Here is an 18,747-nt window from a genome sequence, read left to right as displayed (position 1 = left end):
AGATCAACACTAGTGTAACAATCTATGTTATAAGAATATAAAGTGAGCCAGCCACCACCAAAAGGAGAAGAGTACCGAAAATGAAACACAGCTTTCGAGTTGATAATTTCTTTGCCCTGGTCTTTGCCTGTACAGTTTTGTAGAACAGTTGGACAAGCTTGCGCCCAAGTCCCTCCATAAATATTTGACATCACTGAAAAAAGGTGTGCACTTTTTTATGACGGAGGTAGGGGACCAAGAGCTCGGTTTGCCCCTTAAAGATCATGAAACTTGCGCGCAGATGCGACTGTCGCATTGAAGGTATGGTGAAGGGTCTGAAGGCACCAATCAAGGAGAGAGAGGCTTTAATGAAGGCCAACATTCATGGTTAATGGAGAACAACACTAGTGTTACGATCTATGTTATAAGAAAATAGAGTGAGCCAGCCACGGCCGAAAGGAGAAGAGTTCCGAAAATGAAACATGGCGTTTGAGTTGATAATTTCTTTGCCCCGGTCTTTGCCTGTACAGTGTTGAAGACAAGATAGATCAGCTTGCAACCAAGCCGATACACAAGTACCTGTCATCACTTAAAAAGGCTGTTCATTTTGTAATGACAGAGGTAGGGAACCAGGAGCTCGGTTTGCCTCTAATTAATCACAAGACTTTGAGGAGATGCGAGCTTCGCATTGAAGACATGGTGTAGGGGCTGAAGGCACCGATAAAGGAGAGAGAGGCTTTGATCAAGGTCAACATTCGTCTTTAGTGGGGATCAACACTAGTGTTACAATCTATGTTATAAGAAAATAGAGTGAGCCAGCCACGGCCAAAAGGAGAAGAGTTCCGAAAATGAAACATGGCCTTCGAGTTGATAATTTCTTGGAATGGATGATGAAGATGATGAGGCAGTGCGGCGAGCCATCTTTCAGCAGTTCAATTTCCACCAGAAAGTTCTTCAAGTCAAAGCGCCTAGACGGGAAATGTTCTAACTGACGACCACAGTTGATGGGAGAAAGAAAGTTTTTAGCAGAGAAGAGATGAAAATACACCTAACTGAAATCATGGAAGCAAACAATCTTCAGCAACAGACCAATAGAGATAAACCAACAACATCACGGACATTCACAGATCCAACTGAGAGGAACACAAAATTCAAAGATCTGAAAGGGAAGCTGTTCCAAGAGATGGAAGGTGAGAAGAAGAAAAAAGCCATCAAACTCTCTGACAAAGGAACGTCTTGAGCAATTTTTTCAGCATCCGGAACAACTGGTGGGAAAGAGGATAGAGCATAAATGCTGGAAAGATGACAAAACAAGCAAAATGGTACAAAGGCATGGTAACCAAACTGAAGATGGCGAATGTAAATGCCTTGAAGACAGAGTTTGGAATGGATGGAAGGAACAGGTGGTGTATAGTCCTTTCACCCCTGTAGCGAGTATTGATGGTGAGAACTTTGAGTTGACGGAGCTAAAGAGACAGCTTCAAGGACTATCTGAGAGGCAACCCACCAAGCTGGTGATGACACCTGAAAGGAAAATCTTTGATGGAAAAGCAGCTGAGATTGAGGATTTGGTTATCAGCGTGAAGAGATCCTTTTACAGATATGGGATAAGAGAGGAGGGAAAAAGGTCGCCTTTCTCCTGGATTTTGTCAGAGGAGCTCCAAACGTAGAGGTTCAATCTTTCCAGAAGGAAGGAACCTGGGGGAACTACAAAGACTCTTCCCAACGACCACCAGCTTCCCCTCTCCCAGAAACCCTGTCCCCGGCTAAAGACACCCAAACAACACCAACTTCCCCTCTCCCAGAAATCCCACCCCATCATGATGACGACGGAATAAGCATAAACGCGAACCCTGTCGACGGATGGTATGAATATACCAATGACACTGGAACTTAAACATCAGACCCCGAGGACCACATCGCCAAATTAATGGACAGATGCCGTATTTCTATCAAACAAAACCAGGACTCAACACGCACCGAGGCCTGCGGCGAGACTCAGAGCTATTTTCACACTTTAAAAAGTAGAGAAAGTGTTGCCCGGGTCTTCGAGACTCTTCACCTTCCCGGAGGAGGGTTTTATACAAGATTTGAGTATAAAGTTCGCAAGTTTTAAAGCCTCCACAAAGGAGGAGAGGACCTTTGCAAGACTTTGCCGTGGACCTCGTTGGAAAAAGGGTCCAGTGCAATTGCTTAACGCTGACGTCAGGGGTAAAAAATTCACACACAAGTGATTCATAAATATTCATGAAGTCACCGTCGATCAAACAGTTTGCTTGCGATGTTTAAGTTTCGCAATGTATATTATGTAGTGATGTACGATATGTATTGCAGTGCAGTAATTCTCTGGCAGTATTATTGTACATGTATTGTGCATGCATTCGAATTGGACAAACTCTATTTTCGTGTAAGGAACAAGCCGGGAAACGAGGTGCTAGAAACAGAAATAATTGGTAACTTCTTACAGTTCCCAATTTCTGTCCTCAGTACCTTGATACAGCAGAATTGCATGCTTGGATGAAATCATCAGTGAAGAAATTATACCGGCAGCACCAGTTTGTCATGCAATAGATTTAGAAAGGTGTACATACTGTACATGTATGAACAGAGACACTCACTATGAACATGACTGACAAAGAAAGCGGACAAATTATACAGTCCCTCAGGTAGACAAAAGAACATCCCTTCACTGCTATTATGTAAAAATGTGTAGAACAGGTGTTAGACGCATATTCACATAATAGCAGTGAAGGGATGTTCCTTTGTCTACCTGAGGAACTGTATATTTTGTCCGCTTTCTCTGTCAGTCATATTCATAGTGACTTAACCCTTCTGATGCAATATTTAGCAATGCCTTAAGAGCTAGCATCACCACTTTTCATTAGAAAAATTGACAATACGATGTTTTATAAAACAAATAAGTTCAGGGTCCTGCTAATTGCAAGTTTTCTCATATACCCCGTGTACAGGTATCAAAGTGAATGCAGAAGGCATAGAACTACTAGTAAAAGGCATCCTATTAAGTGCTGTGTTTGATTCGCCTGCCAGATGTTTGTTTCAGGAGTTTGTGCAGTTCAATGGGGCCATGGGGTGCCCATTTTGTAAGGCACCTGGAGAAACTGTTAGGACTGCTGGTGGTGACAGCGGTATTCACAGATAGAGAGAGAGACCCTGGCGATCAACCTGGGGCATACAGCATTTCCACCTCTATCTCTATGGCAACACGTTTGAAGCATTCACTGACCACAAGCCTCTGCTGACTCGTGTTTATCCATTCAATGTGAAGAGAAGGGATGGCCATCATGACCCACGTCCACATGCGGAAACAAAACTGGATGCATCTGAAGCTCATCGCACAAAAAGGAACGTCAATGGTGTAAAGGGTCACAGCTGGTTCTTACATGTGCCAAAATTTGATATAATCAACAGTGTAGCTGCAGATTATATGCATTGACTAGTTTTAGAAGCAATGAAATTGCTTATTAATCTATGGTTTGATAGTAGTCACCATAAAGAAGCTTATAGTTTATCTAAGAAAGTAAAAGAAGTTGATGGCAGATTGAATGGAATTTCTCCCCAACAACAAGATATCTAGAATGCCTCGTAAAATTGGAACCCACTTAAAATTTTGAAAGGCATCTGAATTTAGGTCATTTTTATTATTTTACTGTATAATGTTACGAGACTTTGCCGTGGACTTTGTTGGAAAAAGGGTCCAGTGCAATTGCTTAACACTGACGTCAGGGGTCAAAAGTTCACACACAAGTGATACATAAATATTCATGAAGTCACCGTCGATCAAACAGTTTGCTTGCGATGTTTAAGTTTTGTAATGTATATCATGTAGTGATGTACAATATGTATTGCAGTGCAGTAATTAATTGGCAGTATTATTGTACATGTATTGTGCATGCATTCGAATTGGACAAACTCTGAGATATTCGTGTAAGGAACAAGCCGAGAAACGAGGTGCTAGAAATGGAAATAATTGGTGACTTCTTACAGTTCCCAATTTCTGTCCTCAGTACCCTTGAGGTTGCATGCGTATGCATCGATGATCATGCATCAATTTGTGGATGAGATGGCTCTGCCATCAAATGTAGAGCTTACTAGTGACACATCAGGTTTCATCTGTCATATATGCCTCAAGAAGTATGCTTCAAAGAAAAATCTCATGAGACATCTGAAAGAGAAGCACCCCATTGATGAGCACCATCCCCCTTCGAAATCATCAGATGGTGCAAGGAGTGACGGAATGCAGAACTATTCCAGAGGAGCGCTTGGGATGGGACTCCTTGCTCTCAATTTCATTGACGCACGGAAACATGGAGATGGAGCTAGGATAATCCGCTTTTACAAATTCATGCTGCTTCACTGTAAGGCCGCTAAAAAGCCGAAGTACAGCTTCCATATCCTGCGAACCTTGACACAAATTAAGGTTTTCCTCTCCCCAAGGCTCTCCTTTGAGTTGATGTGGAACAGGTTTGTAAATACAAGTGGGAAAGAAGATGGCAACTCTGTGGTTGATCGTTGTGTCGAACACCATAATCAAGTGTTCAAGGATGCCTCCAAGGGTTTGAGGGGGAATCTGACTCAAAATAATATAGACCACATAAGCAAATCTGCTCAAGCAATAGATAGTCTGCGGCACCATGTGGAAGAAGAAATGGAAGTAAAGCCACAAAAGTCAAGCAAGCATAAAGTTTCATCGAAGGATGCTGCATCTCTGGCCTGTGAACTGCATAAGCTTGATGTATTTGGATGTCAACCTGGAAGAGATCACCATCAGTTTCCTCAGTTCCCAATCTCTGTCCTCAGTACCCTTGACACAGCAGAATTGCATGCTTGGATTAAATCTTCAGGGAAGAAATTATACCAGCAGCACCAGTTTGTCAGGCAATAAATTTAGAAAAGGTGTAAATACATGTAAGAACAGAAACAGAAAAATAAAAGAGCAGCTACTAATACATGAACGTGCCATTCCTTTTAATACAATATTTCCACTACCGATGTTCAAGTGTACCCTTTGCAGTACAACCAAGGAGAGGGCCAACGATTTAGACGCTCACATGGCTCTGACCCACAAGACGGAATTGACGTTAAGCTGCACACACTGAAATTTCGAAACATTGGGGCGGCCGGAGGTGGCACGATATTACGGTCGCCCAAGTCATCGAAGGGGGGCTAAATACCTCAATTTCAAGGTGGCCTCTAGGCGTTATCTGGAGAAGAGGAAGGAGGACGAGAGGAGAAGGAAGGAGAAGTTACAGAAGGTAACTGAGAGAAATGCGCAGGAGGAAGAGAGAAGAAGGAGGGAAAGGAGGAAGGAGGAGGAGGAGGAGAAACAGGACGAGAGGGAGAGAAAACACAAGAGAGAAAAGAGACTGGAGAAGGAGAAGAGGAAGCTGAAAGAAGGTTTGGAGAGGAAGAGGAAGGAGAGCCAACAACAGAAAGCTGCAGAGATCAACATTCACCCAGAGGAGACGGACGAGGAGGAGGAGAAGGTGGAGCAGGAGGACGAGGCGGTGGCGCAGGTGATGGAGACGGTCAAGGACAAGGTGGAGGACGAGGCGGTGGAGCAGGCGATGGAGACGGTCGCGGACGAGGTTGAGCAGGCGGACGAGGTGGTAGAACCAGCATCCATATTGATAGAAAGCGAGAATTTAGAGCCGTTAGAAGTGGTGGTTAAGGTGAGGAGGCCAAACAGGGGATATATTCAGATCTCGAGGGTTGAAGTCCATACAACAACCTATATTGTTACCAAGGGGAGGAGAAGGCTGCACGAAGCGAGAAAGTCAATTCATTACTTTTTTGTATTAGTTGCAGCATCATCGAACATGATGGCCGATGAATCAGAAGGTGACGTAGATGGTACGAGAGAGCTCATTTCACAATGGACAACAGAAGTGCTACGTGACTTTCTACAAGGAGACTCAAGCTTGGAAATCGTGGAGTTATTATTTTATGGGTGTTATCTGCCTTGATGCTGGGGGTAGCTGTTCAGCCATCCGAGGTAGAGAGGATCTGGACGATGGATGGATTGGGGGGGGGGGGAGGGGGGAGGGGGGAGGGGGGAGGAGGCATGCAGAACTGGCTGCCTACTATGTTTGTATATACCTCCTGGATAAGGACCCTCCATCACTAGAAGGGGGGTGGCTATTTGGGGTTCAGATGTTCTGAGAACGCGCTCAATCACCGGAAAAGGGAGTAACATGTATAAAGTCAAGTTTGACACGATCATGAGTCAACAAAAGAACTCCTCATTTGTGAACAATTTAGCTGTGGCTATTTGGGGTTCGGATGTTCTGAGAACGCGCTCGATCACCGGAAGAAAGGAAAATCCATCTGTGAGCCACTGGAGCTGGGACAAAAACGCAGGCATTGCGTGGTAATGAACCTTCCAAAGTTTCCAAGCTCTTCTGAGCCTGCTCTCCATCTTTCAGATCACGAGGCTGTTTCAATTGTGGTCGGTTTGGCCATTTTCAGCGGGACTGCAGGGTCAAAGGTCCATCTGTGTTTTTTGCGGAAAGGCGTATGAGGGATGGGGTAGGCTAGGTTGCAGAGAAGTATTGAAGTAGAGAACGAAAACTACCCATTGCAGTCAAAGGAAAGTATATTGTTACACTTATTAACAAATACTAGATCATCTTCATCTGCAAATGCAGAGAAGGCTAACAAGTCTCAGCAAGATCTAATATCAGGGGTTATCTCTGATCTCATCTCCAACGAGAATTTCTTGTCTTTGGTTGGCACGGCAGTGGAAAAACGCCTAGCTGTACTTGCATCTGCCGTTGAGACCCTTCAAGGTCAAGTTCTTGACCTTGAGTCCTCTGCTCGTGAGAAGGATAAAAAGGTCAAGTCATTGCATACTCTTGTGATCATGTATTTTTAGCTTAGAATTAATTTATTTGTCATTCACCGGAAACACAAAGTTATTTTCTACTTCTTAATTAATTGTTGTTATCATTGCAGGAAGAAATCTGTATGGACGGCTGCCATGGAGTTGGCTCTTTTGAAAGAACTTGTTGTCAGGAACCCCTTCATGTACAGGCATGGCTCAACTGAGCGAGGCAAAGTGTGGGACCAGATTGCCAATGCTCTCTCATCCGGACACAGTTATGCCCTCGCTCAAAGGACCGTGAGAGACAAGTATAAGGCCTTGGCAACACGGCACAGGGTCAATGCTAATAAGGAGAAAGCTGCATCAGGCATAAGCCCTGAAGAGACGGACCTGGAGAGAGACATTAGAGTACTAATCGAACAGCTCCAAGAAATGGAATTGGATGGCGACAACATCCAACCACATAAGAGAGAGGTCAAATGGCCTTGAACACCAAGTTTACCCCAACGATGGTTGTAAGATTGGTCTAATAAACTTAAGCAAAGAGAAAGCTTACACCTCATTCTAAGTCGTTGCTAGTGTTGTTTAATTAGTCTCTTTGTTAAACTCGCCTTTAGATCAAGCTTAAACCCAGCGTCGGATTAGCAATAAGTATAATATTGGCCATAATGTCTTGAATAAGAAGAAGTGAGCTCATAGCTCCTACCTGCTTGTCTTTACATTTTAGTCAGCTCCTGTCACATACCGGTAGTGAGAATAATCACAGACTTTTATTGTAAAATGACCATAGAAAGAGTTGAATAGCAATATGTTTTCAATATAAGTCAACACAACAAGCAGCCATGTTTGTATAGTAAAGCTGCTTCAGGCCTTCTTTGCAAAGTTTAATTTCAATGTCTCATTTTCTGTCTCTTTTCTATATTGGTTGAGGTTTGCATATATACATTCATAAATTCATAAACAGATACACATCTTCATCTTTTTTAGTAAAAGTGATTTATGAAATTAATGTGTTTGCTTCTAGGACGATGACCCATCGTATATGCCACCAAGCCCACAAAGAGCAAACCTTTGGTAAGAAATGCTGGTGTGCATGCTACATGTTTTCACCCTCATATTATTGTAAGGTGTCATATTGATTATTTGAATTCCAAATTCATGAAATACTATTATGTTTCCTGTACTTTCATTCAATATTTGTCAAGTTAATACTTATGTCAGGCAGACCCACTCATTGAAATGTGTTTAAAAGAGCAACACTTTTCAATTATCCTTGGAAAGTGTTTTGAATCTTGTTTGTAATTTGTCTGTACAATTCAAATAGACCAAATCTTACATTGTCATATTTCTTCCTCTTCTGTTTTCAGAGAAAAAGGAGGCTCCTTTCTGAAAGCGATGAAGACAGGAGAGGTGCCATTGAAAAGGCTATGATAAGTCAAACATTCGGAATGAAGAAAAAAGGAGGGTGTTTTAGAGAAGTTGCGAGTATTTTTCAAACAATAATGTGGTAAACCTATAATGTTGGTCACTATGCAGGGGCCTCCCTTTTATCAAACTCTTTGGGACCAGTAAATTAACTCTGTTCTGTCAGGATTACAAAAACAATAAATTACCAAGAATGTTTTTCCATAGTGAATGAGTCCACTGTATTATGTTATCTATAAATATGTCTTTTTACATGAATTTTCCCCCTCCTTTTGACCAGTGATAGTAGTCTTCCCTGCGACCGTGTTATGAAATATTACAAGAACACTTGGTGTAACCATGATGATCATCATGAACATTATATGTTAGATCATAACAACAAAGATAGTCCAAATTTTGAAATGAATGGCACTGCTTTATTTCTCAAAAGTAGAAAAATGATAAATTTATTTATAAAAATGCAGCTGCCTTATTATTGTGCATTCAAGTTTCTTTGTTCTTGTCACATCTTTCCAGAGTACATTCCAATTGCATGGCTATCAGTCAGGTGGCTTAGCGAAATAATCCTTACACAGCGGACAAAAGCACCATTTTTGGTACAGGGCTTCCTTTTGACCTACTAAACGATATTAGCCTAGGAGCCCTCGGCAAAAAATAAATTTAAATGTGTGGGGGACGGGGGCGTCATTCCAGAGCCCCCATATTATATATCATGTAAGATCACATTGCTTTGTGGTTATACGACAGCCTGTTTTTGTACAGGGCTTCATAAGGACCTACTGAAAGATAGTAGGGTAGGACCCCCTGGAAAAAATTTCATATAAGGGTGTAGGGGCGGGGGCGTCATCCCGGAGCCCCCAACTAATATATAAGGTAAAACAACAATGATTTTTTTTTCTTGCACGATTGCAATTTCTGGTACAGGGCTTTTTTAGGACCTACTATAAGATGTTAGGGTTGGAGCCCCCAACAAAACATTTATATGGGTATGTTTTGGGGGCGGGGACGTCGCACCAGAGCCCCGTGTTAGATATCATGAAAGATCTCATTGGTTTGTGGTTATATGACAGCCTTTATGGTACAGGGCTCTAATTAACCTCCGGTAGAAGACCCTCCAGCACAATGTGCACTCCTTCCTCTCTTTTATGAGAAGTCTGCAACTCCTGCTATGATCAAGCATGGCATGGATGTCGAGAGCCAAGCTGTTGAATTTCTGAACCCAGGACAAATCCAAGTCACGACATTTGACCAGCCTCTGTTTGCCCTGGCAAAGTTTGTACAGTGGAAATAGCCAGGCACTCATGGTAAGAAAGTGCATGTGGTTATGCAAGGAGGTCTGCACACAGAAATGGCACTATGGAACACACTTGGGGATGTCTTAGAAGGTTCTGGCTGGACCACAGCCCTCACAGAGGCAGAGATAGCGTCATCTGGCACTGCCGATTCGTATCCAAAGGCAGCACACCTAACTTGAACTAGGCGCGCCCACCAAATCACTGTCTTGACTTTGAACAATCTTCAGAGTGAGGCTTTCATGCTCAGCGACGGCCCCAAAGATTAAGAATCTTTCACGGCTTGGAAAAAACAACATGCAGAAGAGAAGTCCTATTTTCATGTACTGGGACCTGATCATGAGATATGAAACCCTCATTTTTATCTTCATCAGGGCTCACAGAGAGAAGAATTTCCCTTTGTATGTTGAAGTCTTGGAGGAACTCACACCACTGTTCTTTGCCTTGGATCATGTGAACTACTCACGGTGGATGCCAGTCCACATCAGAGATATGAAGTCCCTGCCCAACACTATCAAGGATGAGTTTGAGAATTTTTCTCACTGGGTCCTTTCCAAGACAAGTAACACATTCTCTGCAATCCCATTTGATCAAGCTCATGAGCAGGAAAACAAGATTGTGAAAGGTTCTGGTGGAGCTGTTGGACTTACAGAAAACCCTGATGCTTTTCGAAGATGGATGCTCTCGGGACCAGAGATGTCCAGACTGCTAAAGCAATTCGAAGAAGAATACCTTCCTGATGATGACACAAAGACCCCAGAGAACTTCCAGCATCATGAGCAGGGTCTCTCAACACAGAAGACCTTCCAGCGACAGGTTGTCAGCCTCTCCGATACCATCAGACGACATGTTTCTCATGTGGCAGAGCTACCGAAAGGGGTGACCGTAGGAGCTGCCTTAGTAACGGTCAACGAAAAGGGAAGGGTGCCAATGCAGATTGCCAATTTTAGTGACAAAGATGTGTATCTTCAACCGAGAACACCAACTGCAGTACTTAAGTCTGCTACTGTAGTGGCCTACAGGGAGACGATATTGCAGATCTTGTGTCCAAGCTTTTTAGTGGTTCCCCCCCCCCCCCCATTTCCTCAGAAATTAGGTGTTTCTTTTGTAATAATTTTATTACCGGTATGTGCAAAATGTATTTGTATAGTAACCAGAAAAAATGAATTATAAATGAAAAAAATGTAGTATCTTTGTTTACCTTTCTGTGGGAAATGAAATAAATATGAATTGAATTGAATTGAATTGAATTGAATTGAATTGATGGATATTGGGGATCTCGATGAAGTCCACAAGCGCAACATCATTTAGTCCTCTCTAAGTACCAAACAACTTTCAGTAAGGACGAAGATGACATTGGCTATTGCGACCTGGTAAGTCACAAGACTGTAACTGAGGATGACCGTCCAGTCAAGATACCATATCGCAGGATTCCTCCACATCATTGGGACGAAGTTCGTGATTACCTCAACAAGTCCTTGGAACGAGGCATCATTAGAGAATCTTCGAGTCCTTCTGCATCCCCTATCGTTCTAGTCAGAAAGAAGGATGGGAAGCTCAGAATATGTGTGAGTCCTATTTCTTTGAAGTACATAGTTTGTAAACATATCACAACTTCTTTGTTTCTTGCTGTTCACTTCTTGTGGAGATATTGATTAGAAATAGATAGATATTGAATTGGTCTTTTCGTCACAAAAGTTCAATTTTGACCTGTTACACAAGCATAATGAATCGATCATTAAATATTTTCATTGAACTACTTACAATCAGTGATGAGTCTAATTTCATCTGAAAATATCCGTTGGAATGGAGCGTACCAGTTTCAACTAACTGTTACAAGTTCAGTTCAGTTCAGTTCAGTTCAGTCCATAATGTGAGTAATATTTCTATAACATACTCCTTCATTGGCTTCTATTTTATTTTCGATTTGGGAAATCAAATTTTGTGTGATACCTGTACAGATTGAAGTGAATGGTATATAAATTTGTTGGCACTTGTGTTTGTATTTTATTTGAAAAGTATTGCATGCAACGATTTGGATCTGTATCAGAAGCAGGAATTTGTTTTTACATGTTATTTTTGTTTGTGTTATTTATTGGATGTTGAAGTTGTTTATCATATTTATAATTTAGGTTTTGAACTTTCATAATGTTGTAAAATATGGCTTGTGCAAAGTTTACCTTAGTCATGGAACAATAATTGTATGGCACATTATGCGAGATGTTGGTATTTTAATTCTTATGTATCATTGCCCCGGTGCAATTTAGAAGTATAATCAATGTTTGAAATCTGTTATGATGGAGTTTGCTTGTGTTCTATGTTCATGTTCTTTTTATGCAATATAACTATAATAAAATGTTAAGTTCTTGTTATCACTACCAGAAATGTGTCTCATTAGGTGTCTCAAGTAGGTATATATATATGCAAGGCTGACCTAAATTAATGAATGATATTAATGTATCTTTATATAGCAGCCAAATGTATTGCCTTTGTAAATAAAACATGGCTTAATAGATATATATGTGATTCCATGATAGATAACAGAAGTTCCTCAGGGACAGGCATATTTGCGTTCAAAAACACGCTTCAAGAAGCAGCCAACAAAAAAAATGCTACTGGGGTGGCCCTCTTCTTGCTCACTGTGTTCTATACACACTCCAAGCTTCTGGAGGCTGGGAGCCCGACAAATCTGGATGCTACTGTATTCACAGCCATAGGTTAGTAAAAATTGATTCATTAATACACCAAGATGTAGGATATCACAACCCTGTCACCAGACGGTTGTCTCTTGCTACAGTCCAAACCAGAGCTGAGGGACAACACTCTTACATCCTTCCGAGCCCTGAGGGACATTTCCTACGGCGTAACAGACAACACATCAGACCTGATATTACCAACCAGTCTGCAACGAGTCCAAGCAGAACTGAGGAAGTTGCTAAAAGCAGTGCTGAGGTTCCCGGGGGTGCTAACAGCAACCCAGATGACAATGGTGCCTCATCCACCGACCAAGATATGACAACTACTACTGTCATTATGTACAGAAAGCTCCACCTATTTTGAAGCCTTCCCTCAATCAGCAAGAAGTACGATTCCGTATTCACACCCAACAAGCTACATTGTGATGGGAATGCCTCCAGGTGTCCTCTTAAAAAACCTGGAGTCTATGGGAAAGAGGTTCTTAAGACGATACTAAATCACATGGCACAAATCCAGTTTAAAAGTAAGTAATCCACCGAACAAGATATGACAACTACTATTGTCATTACTACAAGGCAGTTGAGCACTCCATCTCGTGTGTCCACTGAGCCTAGAAGTAGCCTAGTCACAGCAAGACGGGAGGAGACTCCACCTCGAACGCCTACACCAACGCCGACACCAAGTGTCAGAAGAAAACGTTCATCGAATAACATTACAAATAATAGTAGTTCAGATTATTTCATGAATGAGATGCAATCCCTGTCTTTAGGTGGCGTATAACTTATACTAGACAATGATTTGCCATTTTTGTTGAAATTATAAATCCACAACAATTTCTAAATGCCTCTGACCTTTATCAACAATAGCTTACTAGTACCTAGTTTGTAAAGGGGGTGTAAACTGACGCGACTACAAGTCTTTCACAAAGCCAGACTCGGGAAAAATCAGGTTTACCTGCAGCTCTTTGGAAGGGCCTCGCTATTCCCTTATACAAAAATCACCCCCTGTCAATAACCACCCCCTCCCCCCGTTCATTAAAGGGGTAAGTCCACCCTGATAATAAGCTGGCTTTAATAAAAGCAGATTTCCTTTTTTAGGGGAGGAATTGTCCTCGGAAAGGGGTACGAATGTGATGCATGCAGCGCAAGTATAGGTCATTAGTTGACCTAGATATCTACGTAAGCATCGCGTGCGTACAAAATCTAGATCCAGCATATAAGCATAGGCTATGCCTACAGGCTACACAACATAGCACTATTTGTATCAATTATGACTTAGCTGTTGCAAAGAAAGTATCTCTTAATCCTTGGAATTAAAATATGGAAACAGGGACTGATGTGTCATTGGCATAATGTTAGGTGAGACCAAATTGTTTATATCATTATTCTGATAAGGAAGAATCAGAGGGAGTCTTTTGTGAAAAGAAGGCAAATTACGTCAAACTACGATGAAGCATTCACCTATCATCTGCTCTAGAACCCCCCCCCCCTCACTTGCTCTGACCCTGTGTGTAGCATATCCACCCCGAAGCTGTCAAAGTGCCACTCAAAAGTCTGATATGTTGTACCCCTGCCACCCATCAAATCGCCTGGTTATTTTTTGCTCAATGAAATCTGATATCCCATGAATGAATATTTTTATTTTATTTTATCACTTTCAGAAAATGAAGTCGATCTCAAAAAGTTTAAAACTTCTCTCACACGACACTATCAAAGAACTTGTTCCCAAAGTGGGAATACGAGTGAGGTTTTTGGAACGCTTCGAGCAATACCTTAAAAATTTGGCTCCAGGTTCTGCAGATCAAGATGTGGTTTCAGGTTCAGAAGATCAAGATATGCTTTCAGATTCAGAAGATCAAGGTGTGACTTTGGGACCAGAAGATCAAGGTGTGGCTTTAGGACCAGCAAATCAAAGTGTGGCTTTAGGAAAAGCAAATCAAGAAATGGAAGATGTGAGTTTGTACACATGTTTTAATGGTTACAAGAGATTCAGTGGATTGGCGCGACTCTTTACCCACCATCGCTATGTTCATAACATGAACTTAAACACATCAATGAAAATAGTCTGTCTTTTGTGTCATTCGACGTATAGTGTGTATAGACCTTATAAAAGACACATGCAATCTCAGCATCCAGACGTTCTGGTTGCAGTTGCACGTGATCAAATTCAAAATGCTGCTGTTAATGTCCAGGATGAAAATGAAGATATGGATTTGGAACGTAATGGTGTTGATTCTGATGAACCAGATGAATTTGATGAATCAAACAGTAAGCCAGATAAAATTGATGTCGACGATTTTACATTTGAATTAGCAGCCTTTATTGCAAACATGAAAAAGAGGGGAGTATCAACATCTGGCATACAAGATATGACTCGTCATGAACAAGACATGGTTTCTACTCACATCGGTCATATGCAACAAACAATATCAACACTACGGGACAAGTTTTTTAGTGGAAGTCTTGATGACTTTTCATTTAAAGAAGCAAGACAATCTTGTACCTTAATTGGGAAGCCATTTGAAGACCTACAATTTTTTTTTGAAGATCTCAGATGTTGCTCAACAAAGAGGAGCTAGGGCATCGATTTTGACTGAGCTCGAAGCTTTCCCTCGCCTGGAAGGTCTAATTTTAGGTCTCCCAATAGGCCTCCCGCTAGGTCACCTAGTGGTCCTTGTTTCAGTTGTGGGAAATTCGGACACTTTGCGAAGAGAAAAGGAATTATATTGTTTAAAGTTGCAAGAAACCAGATGATGGGTCAGTCATGATTCAATGCGATGGCTGTGACGAGTGGTTTCATGGTCATTGTGTTAGAATCACTTAAATAATCTTCATAATAATTTGTGCAATGTGTCTCTACAATTCTTTATCTCTCTTTATTCCTTTCCTACTCTCCTGCCCCCTTCTTCCCTTCTCTATTTCCCTCTCGGGGGTGTATGTGTGTGTGTATGGGTAAAGTTTTAGTATGGCGACTGGCTGAGCAACACACGTGCTTCTTAACCTCTCCAAAAGATATATTTGTATACACTCTAGATAACATCTTCAAACAATCCACAAGTGGCAATTATTCCTGAAAGGTTTACTTCTCAATTGGAACATTTTAGTTTTCCATCATGACTTGGGCTCTGTCACCCCGTCTGCACTAGTTGAATATATTAAAGGTGCATCATGCAACTTCGAACAGATGATGAACAAGGCTATGAAAAATATGTTGGAAAGTCTTCAGAAAGTGGAAAAGGCCCTTGAATTTGAGGGTCTCCGGATCAATGATCTAGAACAGAAGAACAAGGAGCTGAAAAGCAGACTAGGAAAGATGGAGAAAGCTTATAATGATCTGGAACAGAGAGTTAGTAATCAAGATCGTGAAGCCAACAAGGCTGAACGATTCTCTCGGAGAAATAATCTGCGGATCGTCGGGATTGAGGAATCAACAGGCGATCAAACAGAGGATTGTGTCGTGAAAGTGGAAGACATCCTCAGTACGAAATTTAACATGAACATCAAGGTTGAGCGTGCTCATCGTGATGGGAAGAAAGGAGATAAGCCACGACACATTTTGGTCAAGACATTGTCAATACGTGAGAAGGTCGACATCATGAAGAAGTCAAGGGAGGCCCTAAATAAGGAGAAATACTACATTGTCGATGATCTGACGCTGGCAGACCTTACAGAAAAGAAGAAGTACAAAAAACAAGTACAAGATCTGTTCATGAAGGGAACTAAACTACGCTTTTATGCAGGAGTTTGGAGGGGTGATGGAGGTGTTCCTTATTTCTCTGCTTAAATTTAGTTTTACTATAGTGCGACTTTAACTGACCACCCACTAGCTGGCTCAAGGACACAACTTTCTGTTTTATTTGATTTATGGCTTACTTCTCAGAAATGAGTCATGGCTCCTTGCATGTTATCAGCACATGTGTGCTCTTGCTCTCTTCTTCATTTTACCTCCTCTATTCCATTGCTACTAAAATTCTTCATGTGATTTGTGTTAGCTGTATTTTCACATTTTAATGTTTTTAGGAGTGTTTTGGCAGTTACTTTTACTACTGTTAACATTAATTTCTCTTAACATATAGTTTCAATTATGTTTGTATTTAATTATATTTTATTTTTTAAGACTTGCACCCATTCCCCGACCCCCTTTTCCTGCTATCATGCATTTTGTAGACACATTTTTGTTATTATGTCATGGACAATAATATATTCTTTGATGTTTCATGTAACTATATATTATGTTCAATATTGATGAATTGAATGAATCATTGGATGACAAAGTGGATTGTAAATAATATCTTCCTCATGAATTTAATTCAAGATTTGAGAGTGAAAATAATTCCTTTAGCTTATTACATACAAATGCACGAAGTCTTGTTAAAAAGTATGAATATCTGAACATTCTGCTGTCAGCCCTCACCAAACCGTTTTCAGTCATAGGAGTCACAGAAACGTGGCTTAATGATACATCTCCATCTACTTTATGTAATATTGACAATTATTCGATTGTACGTTCTGATAGAAAAACCGGAAGGGGTGGTGGAGCTGCTATGTTTATCTCAAACTTGTTAACATACAAAATTAGATCTGACCTTAGTTTGAAGAGTGATGGTACTGACTCGATATGCATTGAAATCAATATGGCTCAAAGGAAAAACATCTTGATATGTACAATATATAGGCCTCCGCATACAAATGTTGAATTATTTTTGGATGAGTTTGATAGGATGCTGCATAAGGTCAATCTAGAAAATAAGGAAGTTTACTTGATGGGTGATTTTAATATTGATCTTTTGCAGGAAGATAATACTTTTCATAATATGTTACGATCAAATTCATTCAATGCCATGATTGATAAACCAACCAGATTGGCAAATAACTCTTCTACATTGATAGATAACATTTTTACAAATGTCACCAATAACTATATAGGCTCTGGCCTCTTGTATAGTGAAATCTCTGACCACCTTCCAATTTTCCTGATTTGTAATCATGTTCGCAATTATCCTGAGGACGAAAAGAATCAAGCTATGATACGTAAAATCACAGCTGAAAAAATAGCCATGTTTAATGACGAACTACTCAAAGTAACATGGAATGACGTGGTCGCATGTACTGACACCAATAAGGCATATGCACTTTTTTGGAACTTGTTCTCCTCTCTTTTAAATAAACATATCCCAATGACTAAAAAAAGATCGGCAAGAAATAGAATCAAGCAGCCATGGATAACTAAAGGTATCTTTTGCTCTATTAAAAAACGGAATAGATTATATAAATATAGTCTTCGACACCCAGGAGAGGAAAGCTTGAATAATTACAAATCATATAGGAACAAACTAACCACCATTATTAGACAGTCTCGACAAATGTATTTTGCCAAGCAGTTTGAAAATGCAAATGGAAATGCATCATCAACGTGGAATGTGATCAATCAAGCCCTCAAAAAACAAAAGAGTAAATCAAAGTGTCATATTACCAAAGATAATAATACAATGGTTGATTCAAAAGAAATAGCAAATTGCTTCAATGCTTACTTTGTTGGGGTTGGCCCCAATCAGGCCAATACAATAGCTTCGAACGGAGTCGACTTCTCACAATTTCTTCAAACTCCCTGCAACAAGTCATTATTTCTCAAACCAACAAACTTGATTGAAATCTTGAATATTGCACGTTCTCTTAAAATAAGCTATGCTAACGGTCATGATGGGATAAGCACATATCTTTTGAAACAAGTTATAGGAAATATAATAACCCCACTAGTGCATATTTTTAATCTCTCTCTGACGACAGGTACATTTCCAGAAGCATTTAAGATTGCTAAGGTTGTTCCGATATACAAAAAGGATGACTCTTCCCAAGTCTCAAACTATCGCCCTGTTTCTATTCTCTCGAGTTTGTCCAAAGTATTGGAAAGACTTATATACAATAGGCTATATTGTTTTCTAACAGAAAATGACTTACTGAATCAGGATCAATATGGTTTCAGGAAATACCACTCAACCGATTTAGCCCTTGCACAATTATATGATAAGGTTTCGAATGCTTTGGCGTCTCGAAAGCATGTTATTGGTGTATTCATGGACTTAAGCAAAGCATTTGACACTCTTGATCACAAGGTACTATCAAGCAAACTTCATTATTACGGAGTAAGAGGAGTTGCTCTTGACTGGTTTAATGATTATTTGTCAGGTAGAAAGCAATATGTTAGCTACGAATCTGTAGATTCATCATTATTGCCTATGAAATGTGGTGTCCCACAAGGATCGATACTCGGTCCTTTATTGTTTCTACTGTATGTTAATGATATCTCGAACTCAACTACATCATTACAATATATTATATTTGCTGATGATACTAATGTGTTTTGCTCCAATTCCGATTTTCGATCACTTCAGAGAATTCTGAACACCGAGCTACCTAAGCTGTCTTTGTGGTTTAGGAGCAACAAATTGTCTCTGAATCTGAAAAAAACTAATTATATTCATTTTCAAAGCAGGAAAAATGCAACTGATAAACC

At 40.6% G+C, this 18,747-nt stretch overlaps 1 protein-coding gene across 1 annotated transcript; it reads left to right on the top strand.

Annotated features, from left to right (window-relative positions):
- Positions 1-15,441: 15,441 nt before the first annotated feature.
- LOC105445481 lies at positions 15,442-16,017 on the top strand. The gene has a single exon (XM_011681055.2). It carries the CDS (start codon positions 15,442-15,444, stop codon positions 16,015-16,017), a length of 576 nt encoding a protein of 191 aa, XP_011679357.2.
- Positions 16,018-18,747: the final 2,730 nt, after the last annotated feature.

This window comes from Strongylocentrotus purpuratus, unplaced genomic scaffold (genome assembly GCF_000002235.5).
Source record: "Strongylocentrotus purpuratus isolate Spur 01 unplaced genomic scaffold, Spur_5.0 spur5_contig_867, whole genome shotgun sequence".
NCBI lineage: Eukaryota > Metazoa > Echinodermata > Echinoidea > Camarodonta > Strongylocentrotidae > Strongylocentrotus > Strongylocentrotus purpuratus.
The sequence above is the reverse complement of the archived record's forward strand: the minus strand, read 5'-3'. Positions and strand labels throughout refer to the sequence as shown.